General features: G+C 38.0%; 1 protein-coding gene across 4 annotated transcripts in view; it reads left to right on the plus strand.

Annotated features, from left to right (window-relative positions):
• The window catches only part of Ppp1r9a (protein phosphatase 1 regulatory subunit 9A), a 304,758-nt gene extending 285,495 nt beyond the window's left edge, over positions 1 to 19,263 (plus strand). For 3 of the 4 annotated variants that reach the window (XM_071612431.1, XM_071612439.1, XM_071612436.1), the window contains 4 exons: positions 7,335 to 7,533; positions 9,534 to 9,653; positions 11,580 to 11,762; positions 13,123 to 19,263. In XM_071612431.1, coding sequence (XP_071468532.1) covers positions 7,335 to 7,533; positions 9,534 to 9,653; positions 11,580 to 11,762; positions 13,123 to 13,335 — 715 coding nt within the window. In that variant the 3' untranslated portion in view covers positions 13,336 to 19,263. Of the gene's footprint in view, positions 1 to 7,334; positions 7,648 to 9,533; positions 9,654 to 11,579; positions 11,763 to 13,122 lie in introns of all 4 variants that reach the window. The other variant, XM_027955448.2, reaches the window with a different exon arrangement.
• Positions 19,264 to 20,756: the final 1,493 nt, after the last annotated feature.

Genomic DNA, 20,756 nt, shown 5'->3' on the forward strand with positions numbered 1-20,756 from the left:
ACTAGGGAAGAAATGCATGCAGTATTCAGACAGTATGAAAAAAAGAATGTGAAATATCTTATTAATTTTGTAATATCGATTATGTGTTGATAGAACATTGTGCATTGGGATTAGATAAAATGTATTAGTATTAAAATTAATTTACCTCTTTTTTCATGTATCTACTAGAAAATACACATGAGATTCATATTTGTATTGAATAGTGTTGATCTATGTGATTCTATGAAAAATCCTCCTTTGATTTCTAACTCATTACCTAGCTGGTCTATAAATTATCACATATTCATGTGTTTATTCTTTTATTTATTTACAGTCTGCTCCTTTGTTCCAAAAATAATTTGTTTATATACAAAAGTACATGGTCTGTATAACATAATTTTTTAAAAAATAAATTAAATAGGAAAAGTAAAGTTGGTACTTACCTACATCATCTTCAACAATACCTTCATAGTAAGTGTCGTAGTGGCCTTTCAGTGAGAGCCAAGAGCATAATAGTAAATGGTCAAGAACTTGAGTTCAAATCTTGGCTGTGCTGTTTACTTTAGACGAGTTATTTAACCTCTCTGTACCCTAGTTTCCTTATTTGTAAGATGAAGAAACCCTCACACGTACACACACACACACACACACACATCATGCAGCCCTCTTTGAGTGTTGGGAAGATTGAAGGGATCACATTTAAGCACACTTTAAGTCCTTAATAAACATAAATGGCTATCATTATCATTTACACTTGAAGCAAGTTTGCTGGGAGGGATTTAAAAGTATTTTCAATCCATATTTTGCTGGCAGTCTTGTTCATCCAAGAAAGACTTTTGTCATCTTTGAAGAATGAGTGGGCTATAGGGATTATACTTCAGGCAATCCTTCAAGATGATTTTTCTCTCAGAGGTTTTAGATAAATCAAGGCATGACAGTGAATTTTAGATTATATGCTATGACAAGTACCTGGAGGGCAGCTCTACCCTGTGGCTGAGTAAGGCAGGGCCCCACTTACCAGTCATTGGGCTGGGTGGAAACGCACCTTTTAACAAAGTTGGGGATTAAGATGCATGCATGTGTCTGAATAGAAAAGCGCCTCACTTTTGCCTGTGCCTGGCCAGCAAAAGCACTTGCTTTCATGTGATCTTTGGGTAATGTCAGCTCAGCCCTATTGAGGAGATTTATTCAGCCTAGAATTGGCCCACTTTTAGCTGCACTTAATATTCAGTTTTCATTTTAAGAACTTTAAATGCCCAAAATCTAACAGATTGACATACCCAACAAGCAAACACATTTACATGTTTACAAAAACTCTCAAAAATATAAGGCTGGAATTATAACTTTTTTTTATAATTTTTATTGTTGGTTGTTCAAAACATTACATAGTTCTTGATATATCATATTTCACATTTTGATTCAAGTGGGTTTTGAACTCCCATTTTTACCCCGTATACAGATTGCAGAATCACATCGGTTACACATCCACTGATTTACATATTGCCATACTAGTGTCTGTTGTATTCTGCTGCCTTTCCTATCCTCTATGATCCCCGCTCCCCTCCCCTCCCCTCCCCTCTTCTCTCTCTACCCCATCTACTATAATTCATTTCTCCCCCTTGTTTTTTTTTCCCTTTCCCCTCACTTCCTCTTGTATGTAATTTTGTATAACCCTGAGGGTCTCCTTCCATTTCCATGCAATTTCCCTTCTCTCTCCCTTTCCCTCCCACCTCTCATCCCTGTTTAATGTTAATCTTCTTCTCATGCTCTTCTTCCTTACTCTGTTCTTAGTTACTCTCCTTATATCAAAAAAGACATTTGGCATTTGTTTTTTAGGGATTGGATAGCTTCACTTAGCATAATCTGCTCTAATGCCATCCATTTCCCTGCAAATTCTATGATTTTGTCATTTTTTAATGCAGAGTAATACTCCATTGTGTATAAATGCCACATTTTTTTTATCCAAGGAATTATAACTTTTTGACTCTAAATATCCCATTACTCTTATCAGTGTGGTTAACTAATTTCATATGTTAAAAACAAATCTAAAATGAGTTTTAGAACATTAAAGTGATCTTTAATGAGTTTAAAAATCTTAGGACAGAAGGCTTGTGGTATAGCTCAGTGGTAGAGTACATGATTAGCATGCCTCAGCACCAAAAATCACAATAAAATAAAATTTTAAGACAGAATCAATAGTCAAATTTCTCTTGCAGATTTCTAATGGTACAAATTTGCTTAAATGCCTAAGCAATATATTTATTAGTCCTAAAGTTAACATTTATGTTTTGAGAGTATGGTTTTATTAACATGATTCTTTTACTATTTCATTTTAAACCTTCCCAGTTGGTTGGGGATGGGTGGTGATTAGGGAATATTTTCATCATCTCAAATGAGTTGAACACTCTATACAGTGTCCCATCAGAGACAGACTGCTGGTTCTTCACAGATTTAGACAAGAACTCAGGTCTGGGAGAAATATATGTCCAGGACAATTGGCCCTGAGCTATTATTACCCCTAAGAACTGGCTTTACAACCTGTCTCCTGAGTGGATGTTGGAAACTTACAGAAGCACTTCATCTGATTTAGAAAAATGAAATCTGTAGCTCTTTCTCTGGTTGCAATCATCTTTCTTTAATTATTTTCCTTTACAATCTGCTTGAATTCTGTGTTCCTTTAATACTTCTTTTGTTTTGTAAACTCTAATGATATATTGGGGGTGGGGGGTACAAAGGATTTAACCCAGAAGTGCTTTACCCTTGAGCCACATCCCCAGCACCTTTATTATTTTTTTTAATGATGCAATATGGGTTTTGATGTTGTTTGACACAATACATTGATTGATTAATTGATTGGTTTTTATATAGTGCTGAGGATTGAACCCAGTGCTTCACACAGGCTAGGCAAGCACTCTACCACTGAGTTACAACCTTAGCGCCCCTTTTATTTTATTTTGAGACAAGGTCTCATTAAGTTACTTAGGGCCTCACTAGATTGCTGAGGCTGGCTTTGAACTTGTGATCTTTTTGCCTCAGCCTCCCAAGTCACTGGGATTATAGGTTTGTGCCACCATGCCCAGCTCTAAATGATATTTTGATGATCACCAGTTAGATTCTGAATAGTTCACATACCTTGTATTCAAATTTGAAACTACAACAACAAAATAATCACTGTGGAATTTTTTTTAAGTTATAGATGAACCCAATATCTTTATTTTTATTTATCTATTTTTTAATGGGGTGCTGAGGATCAAACTCGGGGCCTCACACATGCAAGGCAAACACTCTACCATTGAGCCACAACCCCAGCCCTACTGTGGGATTCTTAACTGAGCAATTTAATTTGGGGAATCCCCAGGATAAATTGTTTTCAAAATTGTATAGATGAGTTAATTACTCTATATGTTTTTTAGCTATAAACCATTTAAATGCCAGTGAGTGCTACACCCCATGTGACACCTTTGGATTGGGAAGACTGAATATGAAGCCATTCTTTCTTCTGGTTCCTAACAATAAAATTAACAGTGCTATAGCAGTGACTTGTGGATCTGTTTCCAAAAATGATCATAAGCCATTAATGTACAACTTAAAGAAAAGCATAGGGAAGTACAGAACACATTTTTGTTTTGATCCTATCGAAATTATTTTTAAATTCATCAGGAATTCATTTCTACCAATCTTGATTTATTTTTAGGGGGAGTGGGGGAAAGAAAAAAAGGAAAAGAAAGTGTTAAAAATGGAAGGAAGGGTAGAAGCAAAAAAGGAAGGAAAGACGGATTTTGTATTAGTAATAATTAGGAAGATTTTCTCAACAAGGTGAAACAGATGGAGTGGTCAAAATAAAATCTGCTACCAAATCTTTTCTGCTCCTTTATAGGCCCAGTAGTTCAATTTATCCAGGAAGAAACTGGTATTCATTCTCAAAAGTATATGTTGGTAGACTGATAGGTTTCTAGTTTTAAAGTAATATAGTGGATTTTTATTTTGTTTTTTGGTACTGGGGATTGAACCAAGGGCACTTTACCACTGAGCTACATTCCCAGTCCTATTTATTTTTTATTTTAAGATAGGAGCTCACTAAGTTGCTGAGGGTCCTGCTAAATTGCTCAGGCTGACCTGGAACTTACAGTTCTCCTGCCTCAGCCTTCTGCATTGCTGAAATTACAGCATGTGCCACCAAACCCAGCTATGTTTCTTTTTTTTAAATGAGAATTCCATTTCTGTAGGTCCAACCAAATGGAAGCATGCCTCTGTTCAGTTCATCTGGGGTGCCAGGAAGCACACAATGCTCCATTAGTCATGGAGTTTTAAAGTCACAGATTAAAAAATGAGGGAGTTAGGAGACAGCCTCACAGGGACACAGCCAGGCCTCATGTAAAACACTCTTCAGAGTATCCCAAATATGATGGTATGCAGTTATAGAGATAGTGGTTGACTCCTTGGAAGTGGTCTTTCAACAATTTCTACTTGCTTGTCTTCTATTACCTTGGTGTATGAAGTGGCATAAGAAAGCTTCTGGGTATCAGCAGAGGCTGGGGTTCCATGACCTTGCTCACCACAGATTATGAGAACAACATGGCCTCAGGACCTGTCTTAATTGCTGGATATACAAGTCCACATGGGATTATTAATCTTAAATATTTTCCTGTTAGAGATAAATTTATGAAAGTGTTTACTTAGATGTAGCCTTCAGATTTTTTTTTTTTCCCTCCTAATGTTGTCCTGCCAGGATCTGTACTATCAAAAGTCATTTTCAAATAAAGCAAAAGAATAACACTTCAGGAAACAATATTCTTATTTCTTGCCTAATTTTTTTTTTTAAAAAGGAAGTGGTGGTGGCCTAAATGCATTGTTACAAAGACGTTCACTTGGAAGTAGGATGAGATTGTCATGCTGCTGTTAATTATGGCCTCTTTATAAACTTTAAAACAATAGCCATTTATTTAAGCACTACCAAAATTTATTGGAATTATGGATGAAATTCTTTTTAAAATTCCCTTGATTCAGAAACTGATAGCCAGAGGTGATTATGATCTTAAGGTCCAGTTTTCCTCAGATATGCCCAATTACAAGAGTGAGACTGCAAGAGTCATATTTTTAGATATGTTTACAGAGTATTTTCAATGGAATGTGGGATCTACGCTAAAAGACAATCTTAGATGTTAAATTATGACCGGATAGATAGAACTGCAGAGAGATTTACCTCTCTAGAGGTATGTGGTCACATCTTAAGGAGATGAGGGAGCAGGAGGAATGAGATGATGGAGCTCCATGCAGGCACTGCCAGGGCTGTAAAATTGGAGTCACTTGTCTTATCTTCAACCTAGAAGCAAATATTTACATTCCAAAAACTAAGAATCCAAGGTCCTTCCCAAATTGAATTCAAGGATATTAAGATGATACGATTTCCCTCTCCCCTCTCTCAGAGGAGTTGGGGAGACAGCTGTCCCTTTCTTCTGTAACCTAGATTTAAAAGTTCCCCAACTGCAGTGAAGACCAAAGTTGGGATGGCATCTAATTTTCCTGGTGTCACATGGAAGGGGGAAATTCAGGCATGGGGAACCAGTACAACCATTTTCTATCAGAAAAAGTAAAATGCTTTTCTCCTTCCCAAATAATTATATTTGCATTCTGGATAGTATTAATAAAGTATTAAAAACTTTGAATCAGATCAGACTGGTTAAAATACAGATTCCAGGTTGACTCCTCTGCTGTCCTCCTCTAATGCTAATTCATTGTCTGGGTGCCCAAGATCTGAATGGAAACAGCTGCACCAGATGGTTCTTATCAGACTTGTCCATGGCCAAGGGATTAAAAAATGCTTCTTACAGACCAGTCTGCCTCTGCTAGCATGCTTTCTTGAGTTCACTCCTGTGTCTTATGACATAAGTATTTAGATTTAAGGATACTTTTTTTAAAATTTAGACTTGAAGATGAATTTGATGTTTGACACATCTCTAGTTGATATTTATCTATTATCCTTGAAGACTTCCTACTCCCATTTTTTAAATACTCTATTAAAAACATCAGATCTTTTGAAATCTTTAATATGACCAACAATTTTGCTCACCCAACTGCTGATCTCTGTTTTCCCAAAACCACATTGACTTCTCCATTATCTTTAGTTGTCATTCTTCTAATCACTTTATATTTGTATACTGCATTCCAGTTTATAAAATGGTGTTTCAGTTATTGTCCCATTTGATTCTCACAGTATTTGTAAATAGCTGGAATTTTTAGGAGTTAAGCTATTTATGTCAATTTGAAATATATTTCAAAGTTTGTTTGAAATGAGATGTGAAAAGACTAAAATTCAGAATACATCTGGGACAGAAAGTTATCTAGCTATGGTGTTCAGCTTCTTTTAATTGAAGGGAATCTGTTGTGATATTAACAGCTATCAGATAATAGACATTCCATGAAATAACATTTGGACATATTGAGGCAGACTCTCTTCCATGACGCATGTAAACTCTGTCATCTATTCCTACTTTGGTTCCTAATAATTATTTTTCTCTTAACCAAAAGATAAATATAAATATGAAAGTAACTGCATTAAGGGAACTGTTTTCATACTGTGTTCCTTGAATGCCTTTAAATCCTTTAAATGTTAAAAAATAAACAGAGAATTTAATATTTTGATAGTTTTCAAAGCACTTTCACATATGCTATTTAATTCTTAACAACCACATATGAGAGACATAAAAATACACCTTTCATAGATGAGCAAATGGAAACCGAAAGAAGGCCCAATGCCACATACTCAGGAGGTGCAAGGCCTTGGACCTCCAAGGGGGTTACCAGGACATCAAGTCTTGTCCTGCTCCTTTGAAGAAACACCAAGATGATGAAAAGCCAGTAGGCTACATGTTTTTCTCAAAGTATCACAAGCCCTGAAGTGTTCAAATTATTTAAATGAATCATTTTCTAAAATGTTAGATACTTGAGAACACAAGTCCTGAGCAAGGCTAGAAGGGTGCTATTTGGGAGCTGCTGTGAGGCACTGATGTACCTACCAGGTAAAGGAGCTGCTGTGATGGCCGGCCCAAGAGCAGTGCCTGCAGGACCGCCTCCCTGGTCTTAGTTCATCTGCATGCACTTAGAGATTCATTTCAAAAAATTCTCCATGGCAATAGCAGTGCTAGAGCTTTGATTATTGTCATAGACTTCACTTAGATTAAAAAAAAAAAAAATGTAACTATTGAGGTTAGTGTTACAGCCCAAAATTTTACTCTGCTGAGTAGAACAGTTTCTCAGGCTATTACTACTGAAGCTATATTGAGAGACCTTTCAAAATTTGCTTCAGGAAGCCTTTTGCCTTTCTTTGTCTAACATCCATTCTTTTCACAAAACAGGATCTTCAGAGGCAGGCTGGAAAACTGGAAAGCCAAGCCGCCCTCCGCAGCTCAGGCCTCCACCCGCTCCCCTTGCATGCCTTTCTCCTGGTTTAATGAAAGCCGGAAAGGATCCTATTCCTTCAGGAACCTGCCTTCACCTACAAGTCCCCTTCAGCCTTCTCCTGAGACTCTAATTTCAGATAAAACGGGGTCTAAGGTAGAAAACACATGGATTGAAAAAGCAAACAAGAAAAACCCAAACCCCTCCTCCTGTTCAGTCTCTGGAAGGCGTCCTCAACCTGTGTGTGCTCTGGATCCGCGCAACCGTGTGGTAACACCGCCACAAGCAACGTGTGGTGTTTCTTGTGTGAGGAAGAGAAAGCCTCACTTAACCATCACCTGCTTTAACACTGTTCCATTCTAGAGTGTACATTTCTCTTTGGTTTGCCTGTCTTTTCACGTACTGCTATTTAATCTGAGTTTGACAGTTAAGCCATGCTGGGAAAAGATACATTCAAATCATGAAACAGTATTATAGATCTGTTTACTGAGTAATCTAAATTACATTATAAAACTATTTTGCTATGCTCTTTAAGATTTACTGGAAAACCGATAAATTCGGGACTGAATATGTGTTTGATACATCTGAGTGAAACTCCTTAAAACAAACCAGTGCTGACTTGGCACCGTACTTCCTCCTCCTTTTCATATCAAATTTCCATGCTGAACAGCTGTTGTAATTTTGTCACCAGAGTTCTTTAACTTTCACAGATTTAGGAATTATATGCATGGGTGTGATTTGTTTTTAAATGCATGATGGTTATTTCCAGCATGACACTGCAAACCTTATCTAACATTTTATTGAAACACATATATATATGGTGGCTAACTTTCACACGTCGTTTGGTCTCCTTTTTTCTATGTTCACCTTTCTTTCTCAAACAGATACGTGTAATTAATGTTACTTGAATTTAATTCTTTCCTTGAGGTTAACAGCTCAAAGGGTTTTGACTGGGGCCTGAGTTTGTGTCTCCATTGACAATACCAGATGGTGACGTTCTGTGTTAAAACACCCTGCTGCTTAAATGTTCTACTGACCGAGCTCCATGTGCTCTGATTTAGTTAGACTTCTTTTCTGAAGTTTTAGCAAATCTTGGAATTAGTTTGGCACTAAGTATCCTAGCCTCTGATGTAGTGTTTATTCTGGATAATCAACTTAACTCAATACAAGGGAACCTAATGGAAAACTAACAGTCCAAGTTCTAATGAAGTAGAACATGAAACTAGATGATTGTTGGCCAAGTTGCACAGAGTTCCTGGGAATCGAGCCATTCTATTTGCATTAGCAAAAAGTTTTGACAGCAGTAGAGCATCTGGGCCTTTTACTATCGGATCTGAGGCATTTAAACGTTGTTTGAGTAATTCTACCATCATCATGCACTGAGGAAGTCTCCAGATTTGGTTTAAAATGTTTCCATGAATGCAGCTAGGTAGCCATTGTTAAGTTTCATTATAATATTCTCTGAACATGTTAATGATGTTCCAGGGAAGTCTTGTTTACATATTCTACCTCCCCAGCCCCAGCTGATTTCCAGCCCCATGTGTCTGTTCTGTGCCCAGCCTCTTTGGTTGTCTGCTGGTGCCATGAGAGTTTCATTCCAGCATGGAACATGCAGAGTGTTGTCAGACTGTGTCCTCCCCCAGAACTCATCATCTTGAAGGGTACCTCCAGGAGAGAATCTGCCACTTCTCACAGTATTTATCACGGACAGCCGCATGCGCTCCTTCCCAGGGGTGCTCCAGCTACCTTCCTGATAGGAATCACCATCTGTTCCTAATAACTCAGCCTCTCCACACCATCTTGTATTTTTACTTACACTGTTACTCATCACGATTAGGGTCAAAGAAGATAGGCTTATTAATATTACTCCTCTGAGCAGTAGCAGAGGATAATGAATTCTGTACCCTTGGAGAGAGATTGAAGAATCATCTCTCTAAAACACCTCTCCTTTCATCAGATGGAGAAAGCACCAGAATTCTCAATTAGGCACAAAAGACACAGCATTCTCAACCACTGGCCGGTTGAAGGTCATTACCAAACCCAGTATGAGTTTCTTCTGAGATGGCTTATAAAGAACCTCTGAGAACTTGGAAACACACCTGCCTCTGGTTCACTTGTTGTGCCCCTTTAACACTGAGCTTCCTTTGTTTTTCCAGAATTTTACCTTCAACGATGACTTCAGTCCCAGCAGTACCAGTTCCGCAGACCTGAGTGGCTTAGGAGCAGAACCCAAAACACCAGGGCTGTCTCAGTCCTTAGCACTGTCATCAGATGAGGTACTATAGTGGCACTATGATCAGACAGTTGTCTCATAAAATATACTGGGAAAATGGTTTTTAGGATAAATTATTGCATAGAAACCAGCAGGATCATGGCTTTGTATTTATGTAAAGTCTTCGTGATTTCGCTCCCTTTCTCTCATCCAGAGAGTACTGTGTTGTTTTCAGGATCACTCACAGTGGGGAGGCTGGGACCTGGAGAGCAAAAACAGCTCAGCTCATATGGGGGTTCGCAAATTGTCCATTCCCTTTTTCCCTTACCTCTGCCACGGTCACACCAAGATTCTCCTGTTCCTTGTGGTGTGGATCCTGATGGAATCATTGCTATAGTTCTGACAAGGAAGGAAAAGAGGGTGAGAACCACTTACTTAGAAGCAAGGGTCATGGTGAGCATTGCTAAGAATTATTAGGAGATAAATGTTTATAAGAGAGGCAGGAAATTACATTAAGGATTGGTTTGGTTCCCCAAAAGGGGTGGAGGTGAGCAGACAGACACAACGTAAGTAAAGATATTTTTGCTCTTACTTAAATATTCATGCTTACTTCTTTCTTATTTATTTATTTTTATGTGGTGCTGAGGATCGAACTCAGGGCCTCGCATGTGCTAGGGGAGCGCTCTACCGCTGAGCCATAACCCCAGCCCCATGCTTACTTCTTTCTAACATGATTTTTGTTTGGTAAAACTTCTGTTCCCTGTAAACTTTTCTGCCTGTATTCTTCAAGCCTGGCATGATTTTAAGTTTATTAAAACTGTGTACTGTTGATGTTTTACGACCTGTTTCTATAACCCTTTTCTTCTTGATTCCTTTGTTGCCCCTCACTCAGAGCCTGGATATGATAGATGACGAGGTGAGCTGTCAGTGGGTTGTGTGGTGCCTTATGTGGTAGTGTTTGAACCTGCTTTTTTATCCTTACGAATTATTTAAATCAAAAAATACAAGAACACTTCCTCCATAGTAGAGGGTTTCTTGTCTTAAGTAGCTTTGCTCCCTGCCTTTGTCTATATCTTAGCCAAAAGATGTTCCTGAATCAAGAGGTTCTAACTCCCACCTCCAAGTCCCTCTATGTATCTCCCATCCCCATTACCTTGACTCCTTTCATTCTTTAACATCTCCTCTGCCTTCATCTCAGCTTACCCCATCCCCTCCTCTGTGTTCCTCATGTGCGTCACCAAGGTGACTCCTGTCTTTCCTCTGAAGCCTTTCATTGCCTTCATCTCCTCTCAGCTTAGCAGTTGTAGGAAGCAATCTGCCCCTTTGCACTATGAAAAGCAATATTATACAGTGGACAGAGCCTGTATTTTTTTTAACAAACCAGTTACTGTTGTGCTCTGCTACTTACTGTGTTATCTGGAACAAATAATAAAGACTTTCTGAGCCTCAGTTTCCTTGTGTATCGAAAGTAATTGTGGATATTATCTGCCCCATGTTCCTCTCAAATCTGCTTGCTGCTCAGTGAAATAATAATTGGAAAGTTTCCTATAAGAAAGTTTGAGGGGTTAATGCTCTCCTCTTCCAAGTGAAAGATACCTCAATATTTTAAATGTGTTTTTATAAAACTTTAATGTCTTAGCAGAGGATAAACGCAGAGTGATGCATTGCATGTAGAGATTTATGAAATATTTGTTTTCTACATCTGCTATTTCCAGAGTGTTTTGATATAAAAGCTTGCAACATTATTTTTTTTCAATATTAAACTTCCTACATTAATAATGTGCTTTATTTGGGGGAATTTTTTTAAATTTCCATAGACCTAAAACCACATAAGTAATAAGCATATTTCTTTTTAACAGTATTAGAAACATTATCATTTTGTGGTTTAAAAGTAAGTGTGGCTCTAGCAGGTTAAGAAATTCCTTTTGATAGCATAATAGGAACCATAGCATTTTGGTCCTTTAACAACAATGCAACATTCCTATCTCAGATCCTTGATGATGGACAGTCTCCCAAACACAGTCAGTATCAGAGTCGGGCCGTTCATGAATGGAGTGTGCAGCAGGTTTCTCACTGGTTAATGAGCCTAAATCTGGAGCAGTATGTCTCTGAATTCAGTGCCCAAAACATCACTGGAGAGCAGCTCCTGCAGTTGGATGGAAATAAACTTAAGGTAAAGAATTATTTGTCTGTGTTAGGTTACCAGGTATGATTTGTAGTACTTGTAGTACCTAAAATGTTTTCTTTAGCCCAGAGCCTTCTGCATATTGGAGAGACAACTTCCCTCAACAGTCAGTAGAAAGGATGATGAATTATTTCTGAGTTGGAAACAAAGTTTCAGAAAGTCCATCATCGGTTCTGAAATGAGTTGTAGGCTGCTCATGAGTGCTAGGGACTCACTCCATTGCTTCATATGGCAACACATGGCCCATTTATTAACTCTGCTTACTTCCCATGTAGTATGAGTTTTAATAATGGCCACTGTGGACTTTCATCATATTGAAGTTAAGACCCTGATCCATGAATCTTCCTCCCCTTGTTCATTTCTCCTCCACACTCCCTCTTCCCTACATGGCACTCTAAAACTGGGATGATGTTCTCCCCAGAACTTTCTTCCTTAAATATATGCAGACGGTGTCTTCCCTCCACCTGGATCACACTCTTTTCCACTAGGAGTCTGGCCCATCTCAGAGACTGAGGTGGCACCCACCTCTGTGGAAAAAGGGCAAAAAGAGCATACAACCAGCTCCATACACCCTCTGCTCACTGCCCCAGCCCCCTGCTAGGCTGACCAGTAGATGAGTATCTCTTGACAATCTTGAAAAGGTTAGAGATCAATCAATAGCTTGTGAATATGAAGGCCCCCTTGACAAGGCTGTCCCTGTTGGGGAAATGGAAACATCCTGCTGTTGATGCTGAAGGTCATGAAACATTTAAAGTATGCAACCAACTCCCCTTATTCTGAACTCTAGGCTTACCGAGCAACCTCATTACAATCAGGCTTCCCTTGCAGGTCTACCCACGGGGAGAGAATGGCTGGTTATGCTGATATGAGCATTCTGGCCCCAAAGACATTTTTGGTTTTCCTTGTAAATGACTACACTGGCAGAAAGGAAACCATTTCAGTTTTCTCTGTCCTTCTTGGAGCCCTCTGTGACAGCCGGTGCCCATGCTTACCCTTTGAAAATATTGATGAGTTTAGCAATACTTTTGCCTATAAATGTTTATAGCGCAAAGGTTGGAGAAGAAGGATTGTATCTTTTTTCATTTATTCACTCATTAAAAACCAGTTGGAAAGCATTTTCTTAATGAGCTTTAGGGTGTATTTTGCAAGGGACTTCATAAAATAAAAGAACAACAAAAAAAAAAGCACAAACCCCCAATGTACACAAACTTTGAATAAATAATATCAACTCTGACCTCTTCTATCCATGTTTCAATTATGAGTTTGAACATATTGTGGTGTTAACCTCATAATAAGCAGAGCAGCCATCAGTTTTCCCATTCAGTTTGTGCACGTGTTTCCTTTGCAGGCTCTTGGAATGGCATCATCACAGGATCGAGCTGTGGTTAAAAAAAAACTGAAGGAAATGAAGATGTCTCTAGAGAAGGCTCGGAAGGCCCAAGAGAAAATGGAAAAACAAAGAGAAAAGCTGAGGAGGAAGGAACAAGAGCAGATGCAGAGGAAGTCCAAAAAGTCGGAAAAAATGACATCAACCGCAACAGACGGCCCTGGTGAACAGTAGCACACCCTCCAGAGGGTGAGAATGCACAAGAGAAGGCTCACCTCTTCCTGCCCTGTTCTCCTCCAGAAAAAGAAACTGGTGATGGGGTAATGCTGCTGTAGACAGACTGAGGAACCGTGTGTTGAATGACTGCATTTTCTGCAATAATAGAATGCACTCCTAATTTTAACCCCTGAAGGAACCCCAAACCATCTTTGGTTTGTTAACAAACCAGAGATCTCATTTGGGAGAGACACAAAGTAGTTGTGTTGCTCTCCTGTCCTACTTACCAACATCCTGTGTTGTGTTGGGTGTGTTGTGTCACGTGGAAAACCAGCATGACCTGCCACGAGAACAGGACACCCCCCTGGTGTTCATGGAGCACTTGGAATTTTCAGTTTAGGATCCTGAAACTAGGCCCTTGCACGTATTTGTGTGGCAGAGAGCACCCTGCCAATGAGATCTGGGACTCATATTTGCTTCTAGGGCTGCAGAGTCCAGTCTGGTGTGTGGGAAGAGCTCCCCCTTGGTCCTGGGTCTGGGCAGAGAACAGCACCATTGTGGAAGCATGGGTGTTGTGCCACATAATTTTGTCCTAAGGGAAAGAGCAAGCACACAGTCCTGCTTGCTGGGCATCAGAAAAAGTGAAGAGAATCATAGTTATCCGTTAACTGTAGAAGAGAGTAAAAGCCTTAATAATGTGGATGTGGGTATACCTTGAGGTTTGAAGGTAACATTTATCCTCCAGATGTTGCTGAACAAAGAAGAAAAAGTCAAACTTTAATGTAGCCTTGGGATGTTGGGATATGTTGTTTACTTTGCTGCCACTGTATGTTCAGTATTTCAGCAACACTGGCAAACACAACACAGTTCCTTTGTCCCCCACACACAACAAATTGAACAGGAAATTGATTTTTAAGGAAACCAACATTTTCAGGTTTCCTCTCCTGGGGAACATTCTGGCTGGTCTTCAGCCTGCCTATGACACAGTCAGGAACTTGTCACATATTTTCTACTCAGAATTTCCCAAGTGGGCTCAGTTAGTGTTTTAACAAACTCACTTTTAAGGAAAATAGAAATACCAGTTAGATAAAATTTAGATTTGAGTAACATTCAACCAGAGAACCAATTTTTTTGAGCACACAGAACGTTCCTATAAAACAGAGCTGTCAGTTAGTTACATTTTAGAGATATTTTGAATGGTTTTTCTGAGCCATTCTCTACCATACTCCAGAGATTTCCACTTCACAGTTGAAGTTTGTTTAAGGCAGTACATAGGATACATTTTGGTAGTGGAAGAACTTATGCTTATTTTAAAGCCAGTATTAAGGACTTCAGTATTTCACCAAACTTAGTTGAGTGTGGGAGACTAGGGCAGAAAGAGGAGAAGATAAACTAATCGAGAAATTTCCAATGATGAGGGTTTTTTTTTTTTTTTTTTTTTTGCTTTTTATGCTTATGTATCTTGTTCTCTTTGCTGCTTTGGCTCCAAAAATGAGGTCATCCACTTTCCAATGGACAAGTTTCAAAGTACGACTTGAGGCCAGATAAATTTTAGATAAGTATTTTACCTCTTTTGTGACACTGGGTCTTGCTCTGTCCTCAGCATTGTCCATGCTGAAGTGTTGTACACGCAGAGCACGGGAGATGGCTCTAGAGTATTACAGTAACAGTCAGTGTAAGGGGACTCCTGCCGTATAGCCCCACCTAATATTGTTAACATTGTGAAATTTAATTTTTATTATTTTTAATATCCAAGTTCTGGAATTGTCTGAACTAGAAATGTATTGTCTTATTCTTTTCTCAAGGTCTGATTCCTTTTCTGCCATAGTATGGTCTGGTCTGCTAAGCTTCAGTGATTTTGTCACTAGGTACAGATCATACATTCACTCCTCAGAAACACTGATATATAGTAGCTTTTACAGTTAGGAGAGGCACTGTTAGGTTTTTCTGTCTATCTTCATTTGGGATATGAAATGAAACTGCCATACTCAATACTTATTAATATCTAGAAATGTCTGGTGCTTCCTATTATTAACATCACAAGAAACCAGGAGCAACTATTAATGAACTACAAAATTCAGCAAATCTTTCCTCATACTTCAGAAGATTAAATTAGTAAAAATCTGGTAATGCTTGTGCTTGCTATTGTAAATTTTTGCCATTTTTGAAGAAAAAGTAACCTGGATCACACTGGAGGTTTCACTGTATTCAAGAGTGGTATGACTATTTTAAGTTATGTTTACACTTCAGTAATATTTGAAAATGAATGTATATATTGAAATGTCTATAAGTCTCTGTCTTTGCCCATAATTTATGATCTATTATATTGTATTTTCTTAAATGTCTTAGAAGTACTGTTCTTTATTATAACTTTATTTGCATACTTCAGTGTTTAGATCAAAGTCATACTGATAATGTTAAAAATCAAATTCTTATTCCTCAAATCATTTAGTGTATATTATAACCGTTTTGATTTTTTAAGTTTAATTGTAGTAATTTAGGTCTAAATGCATTATTTTAATGTTACTACTTAAAACTGCTAAAATTGTAAAAGGGACTTGATTTGATTGCCCAACAATGAAATATAAACTGATTGATACAAGGGTATGAAAACAAAGTGAAGGACCTCAGATCTTGTGAGCATTTTGTTTTACTATTATTTTTTTGACTATAGTGCATGGTGACTAATTGAGGTTCTGGTGTCTTGCACAATCCTCCTTTAATGCTAGTACTTTTCAGTGTTCATACGCTTTAATGCAAAATTGTTATTTCATGAACCTTAAAGACTTTTCAGTTTTTTTTTTCCTTATCAGAAAATGAACAAAAAGGGATTATCTGGTTACCGTGTACTATATTTTAGTAAGGGACAGCTCAGTATGACTCTAACTATAGCCAAAAGTGTTTTGGGGTATGGGTGATGTTTTGGAGGGAGGGGGTATAAATAGTGAGGCTAAGCTGTAGGTAACACTATGGGAGCTGGATCAGGATTTCCACTAAAGAACTTTATAACAGATTACTGTGCTTAAGACCATTTCCCTTAAAGTAACTCACAGTTATGGAATACTTCTCTTGTTCTTCACCCCTTCAGCGCCCCCCCCACACACACACACAATGAATCAGAAGTGTCCTTCTGTATTCAGTTAGGCCAGAAACCTGTCCCCACCTGCCAACATCACACAGCCTCTTAACCACAGCAGTCAATAATTGCAGTATGATAGGTGCCAATGCCAAACTCAGCTTTCAGTGGGCACAGAGTGGGAACATCCACCTTGTGCGCATTTGTTGTTGGGAACAAGGTAGCAGGAGGAAAAGTGAGAACCAAATAGCCCTTCCCGCTGCCTGTGCCCCTATAGTCATTTAACCTGAAATCCCCAAATACCTCAGGTCCAACCTAGGAGACCTCCACAGGTCATTTGACCTGGCAACTCACCCCATGGCTTTCCCTGAGGACAAAGAATTCTCACTGAAGTTCTTTGTGTAATAGGATTAACATGTGCTTAAAGTTTACATTGTAAACAACAACAATAACAAAAAAGGTAAATTAAATGCACATTTTTGTAGATGTGCTAATTCATTTATAAGTGTGGAAGATTAGACTAAGCTTCAAGAGGATATTCAGTGTTTAACAATAATGTTCAAGAAAATTCTGGAGGAAGGAGTCCCAACAATTATAAGAGAAACATCTGCACTTTGAATGTGTCACAGCCCTCTCATTACATTGAGATATTTAAGAATTTTCAAATGCCACTTGTCATTAAAGGTACTCCCAACACAGCTGGAGTAGAGGGGCACTTCATTTTGGTGGACAGTGGTCACAGAGCTTTGTGGCACCTGCTTTAATGCAAAGGGTTCATTGTTCTCTGAAGAAAAAAGGAAGATGGAAATGAAAAGCTCAGCTTTCCATCTTTTTTAATTTGCCTCTTTAACCCTGTGCGCAGTTATAAAGCTAAGCCATTAAGGATAAAGTCCATCAGTAAAATGTCCATGTCTTCTACCAGAACTCTTCTCATGATGGTAGGACAGGGGAGGGTACATTCTCCAAAGAAAGTAGTGTTAGGGGAAATTTGAATGTGCTCAGTGATTCACTCCTGAAAACCAGCCTGGGTCTGCTAGCGGATTTTGTTTGCATTTGTCTTGAGTATTTAAAGTCTCAGGAAATTTAGTCTTGATCCAAAACACTGGGGAAAAATTAACACCAAACAACACATTTTCATAACTTGAAGAAGCAGCGTAGAATAGGCCTGAGAAGCTGGAGAGAAAAGAAAAAGCCTAAAGAATAAATTTTCCCCAAGAAGTGAAAACAAGGTCTATTTATAGTAGACAGAGGGTCTGACAATAAACTGTGGGTTTATTGAGAGAATGATTTTAACTTGAGGGTTCACATATGTGAGCAGCATGAACCAAGCACCACTGTAACCTGTCTCCAGATCCTCAGAGTTAGGGAGGAACAAAACAGGATGCTTTCCAATCCTTGGCCCTACCCAACCCCAAAGCACTAGGGATTCAGCAGTGTTTATGAGGTAAGGAACAGAGAACAATAGACTACTCCACAACATGCATGCCACTGCATAGGTATTCAGAACTACATCTGTGTGAATCTATCTTCCACCATACCTATATATATGCAGCAATTACAAGGCGTAAAAAATACTGTATGTGGAACTTGGTAATGCCAGTTAGGAGCTATAATCAGAGCCTTATTGCCACTTTTTGCTTGTCTATACATTGAATGGCTTATAGATTTAAGAGGGTTTTTATTTTAATGTAGGTATTCCTACTAAATGCACTTACCTTTCTCTGTATTTATATATTTTGATAAAATTGATTTATTAAATATTTAGTATTTTAGTAAGCTAAAATCTTCTCAAATGTTTGGTTAATGCTTTGGTGTGGAGACTGCACTTTTTTCTTTTTCTTTTTTTTTTTTTTTTTTTGTAGTAGAGCTCAGAAGACATTTATGTAGCTTTGGGCATTTTCAACGGCAGACTACAGTTTTCTTGGCTAAAAGTTGCACTGTGTGTTCTTGTGCATTGGCTCACACTTCCAAAATGACATAATCTGTAGCTTTAGTCACTAACTACTGGCTCTCTGATGGCAGTGTTGCCCTCACATGACCATTTATTGACTTCTTGTGCCAAGTAATGGCATTTTGGTCATCTCGTGCTGATAATGGCATTTTGATTGTCACCAAAAATAATACAGGTGGTTGTGAATATATATTGTTGGAAGATGTACATGTCTGTTTCTTTCAGCTCTTTTATTCATACATCCAGGTTTTCTATTAAGGATGTGATCAGTCGACTGTTCATGAAAGAACAATTGGCCAGAGATAATTAAAAGTGGGAAGACGCACTCCAGCTAGATGACACCTCCCAACAACATCAAACTGAGTTAGTGCTTGGTGAAATTCCTTACATACATATGTAGATGCATCCTTCATTATTATTTGATGTCACAACTACCGCTCTTGTATTTTTAATGGTGTTGCAGTCAAACCACTAATACACCTGCTACATATTACAAAACTGGGCAGCTGAAAAATGAAAGATAATAAAGTCTGTTCTCCTGTAAGAATTTGATTCATTTTCATCTTTATTTATATATCAATAAGAAAAAGTTGTTTGAAAATAATTTTGAGTCCAGCAAGTGTGGGTAGCATGTTACCTGAAACTTTTAATTTGTACATTTTGATGTCTATTCATTTATTTGCATGGAAGAGACAATTGTGCCATGTCTGAATTGTTCTCTTGTGCTTGGTTAATATGTACTGTTTCAAATGACATTCCTTACTCTTTGGTTTTCAGAGGCATTCAAAGCAAAATGTAACAGTGGTCCTTTGTTTTCTGACCAATCTAAAAATACCTGTGTTAAATTTAATTTGTTAGTGTAAATAAATTTCTTGCCAATGAGTATTATTGTTGTTAAACAACGAATGCAATAAAAAGAGAAATACTGAGATCGGTCGCATAATTTTTTTTCTTCTTCTTCCATTTTCACCTTCGACTAAAACAAGCCTTGACTGGGTAAACCTGTATTAACTGTCAAAACACATATATCAATCAAGAGCAAAGTGCACATTTTTCATGGAAATGAAACTAAAAATAAGATTTAACTCTGGTAAAGTGTAAATTGGCAGCTAGAATTACATTTGAAAGCCCAATTATGGAACTGGGCATAAAGTTAAAAGAGTGAAGCCTCCAGTCAAAGCTCCCTCGCCCATCTTCCTGTTCCCCTGTCACGGCTTCACCATCAAGGTTTCTGATACGTCTCAGCCATAGAAAGGTCTGAGACAATCCATTAACCAGTCAGCCGCACATAGCAAGGAGCACACTAAGCAGGAATGAGCCTGTCCTACAGTACAGGGTGATTTTAAAGTTTACTTCAAGACCTTCAAGATTCAGGAGACTGGGCTGTAACAAATGAAGAATATTTAAGTCATTCTTTCTCATACATATAACCTATCTAGAACTAAACCTTTGACAATACAAATATTTAGATGTGGGCATCACAGAACAAATGAGAATTAGGCAGTTTTCCTCTTTCTATGAGTGTGTGTTAAACCCCTAACCAAGGGATGTCCCTTTCTGAACTTGAATCTATGCTATGTGATGTTAGGTTTGGGTTTTTTTTGTTTTTTTGTTTTTTTGTTTTTTTTTTTTTTTGGCAGAATCTTCTTATTCCATCAATAATTAAAAAGAACAGAATATGGTTATTTTATTGAAGATGCATGGAGGCTAGGTAAGACATTCTTTTTGAAGGAAATATGTGAGGTTTTTATTTATTTATTTCCTAAGCATCATTTGTTGACAAGCAGTACTTCCTGGGTTGTGAATAGACGGTATCACTGAGTAATTGAGCACTCATAAGGCACTTGGTGTTATGCTCCCTGAAATGGTGGCCAAAATAATGTGAATCCTGATTAAAGTTTTTTTGATCAAAACAAAAATATTTTTTTATTAAATCAGAGGATCAGTGGTCTCAAACTGTTGGCAGTTCTCAACTTATTGGCAAAACATTTTTCCCAAAATGCTGGACCAAAATCACAACACCAACAATAGGACAAGTGCCTTAAAAATACTTTAAGTGACTGCCTTAATGTCCAGAGAAAGAATCTGGCCTGAAAGTCCTATCTTCAAAACAGACAAACAAATGAGGTGTGTTAACCTTTTTATGTCAGCGTTCACAACAAAATGATAGTCACGTTTTATTCCTAGCCATGTCCTTGAACGATGACAAAAAGTGGTGGTTGATCTTTCCTGATTTTTGTTTGTTTACCTTTTCCTTTTTTTTTTCTTTCTCAATTTCCATAGCAAGTTACAATAGGGAAAAATAATAACAACAACAATAAAAAATAAAAATTAAAAAAAAAAACCTCTTCCACCACTGAATAGCAGTATTGACTTTGGGACACTTAACATTACCTGAATCAATTACTACAT

This window comes from Marmota flaviventris, chromosome 1 (assembly GCF_047511675.1).
Source record: "Marmota flaviventris isolate mMarFla1 chromosome 1, mMarFla1.hap1, whole genome shotgun sequence".
NCBI classification, from domain to species: Eukaryota; Metazoa; Chordata; class Mammalia; order Rodentia; family Sciuridae; genus Marmota; species Marmota flaviventris.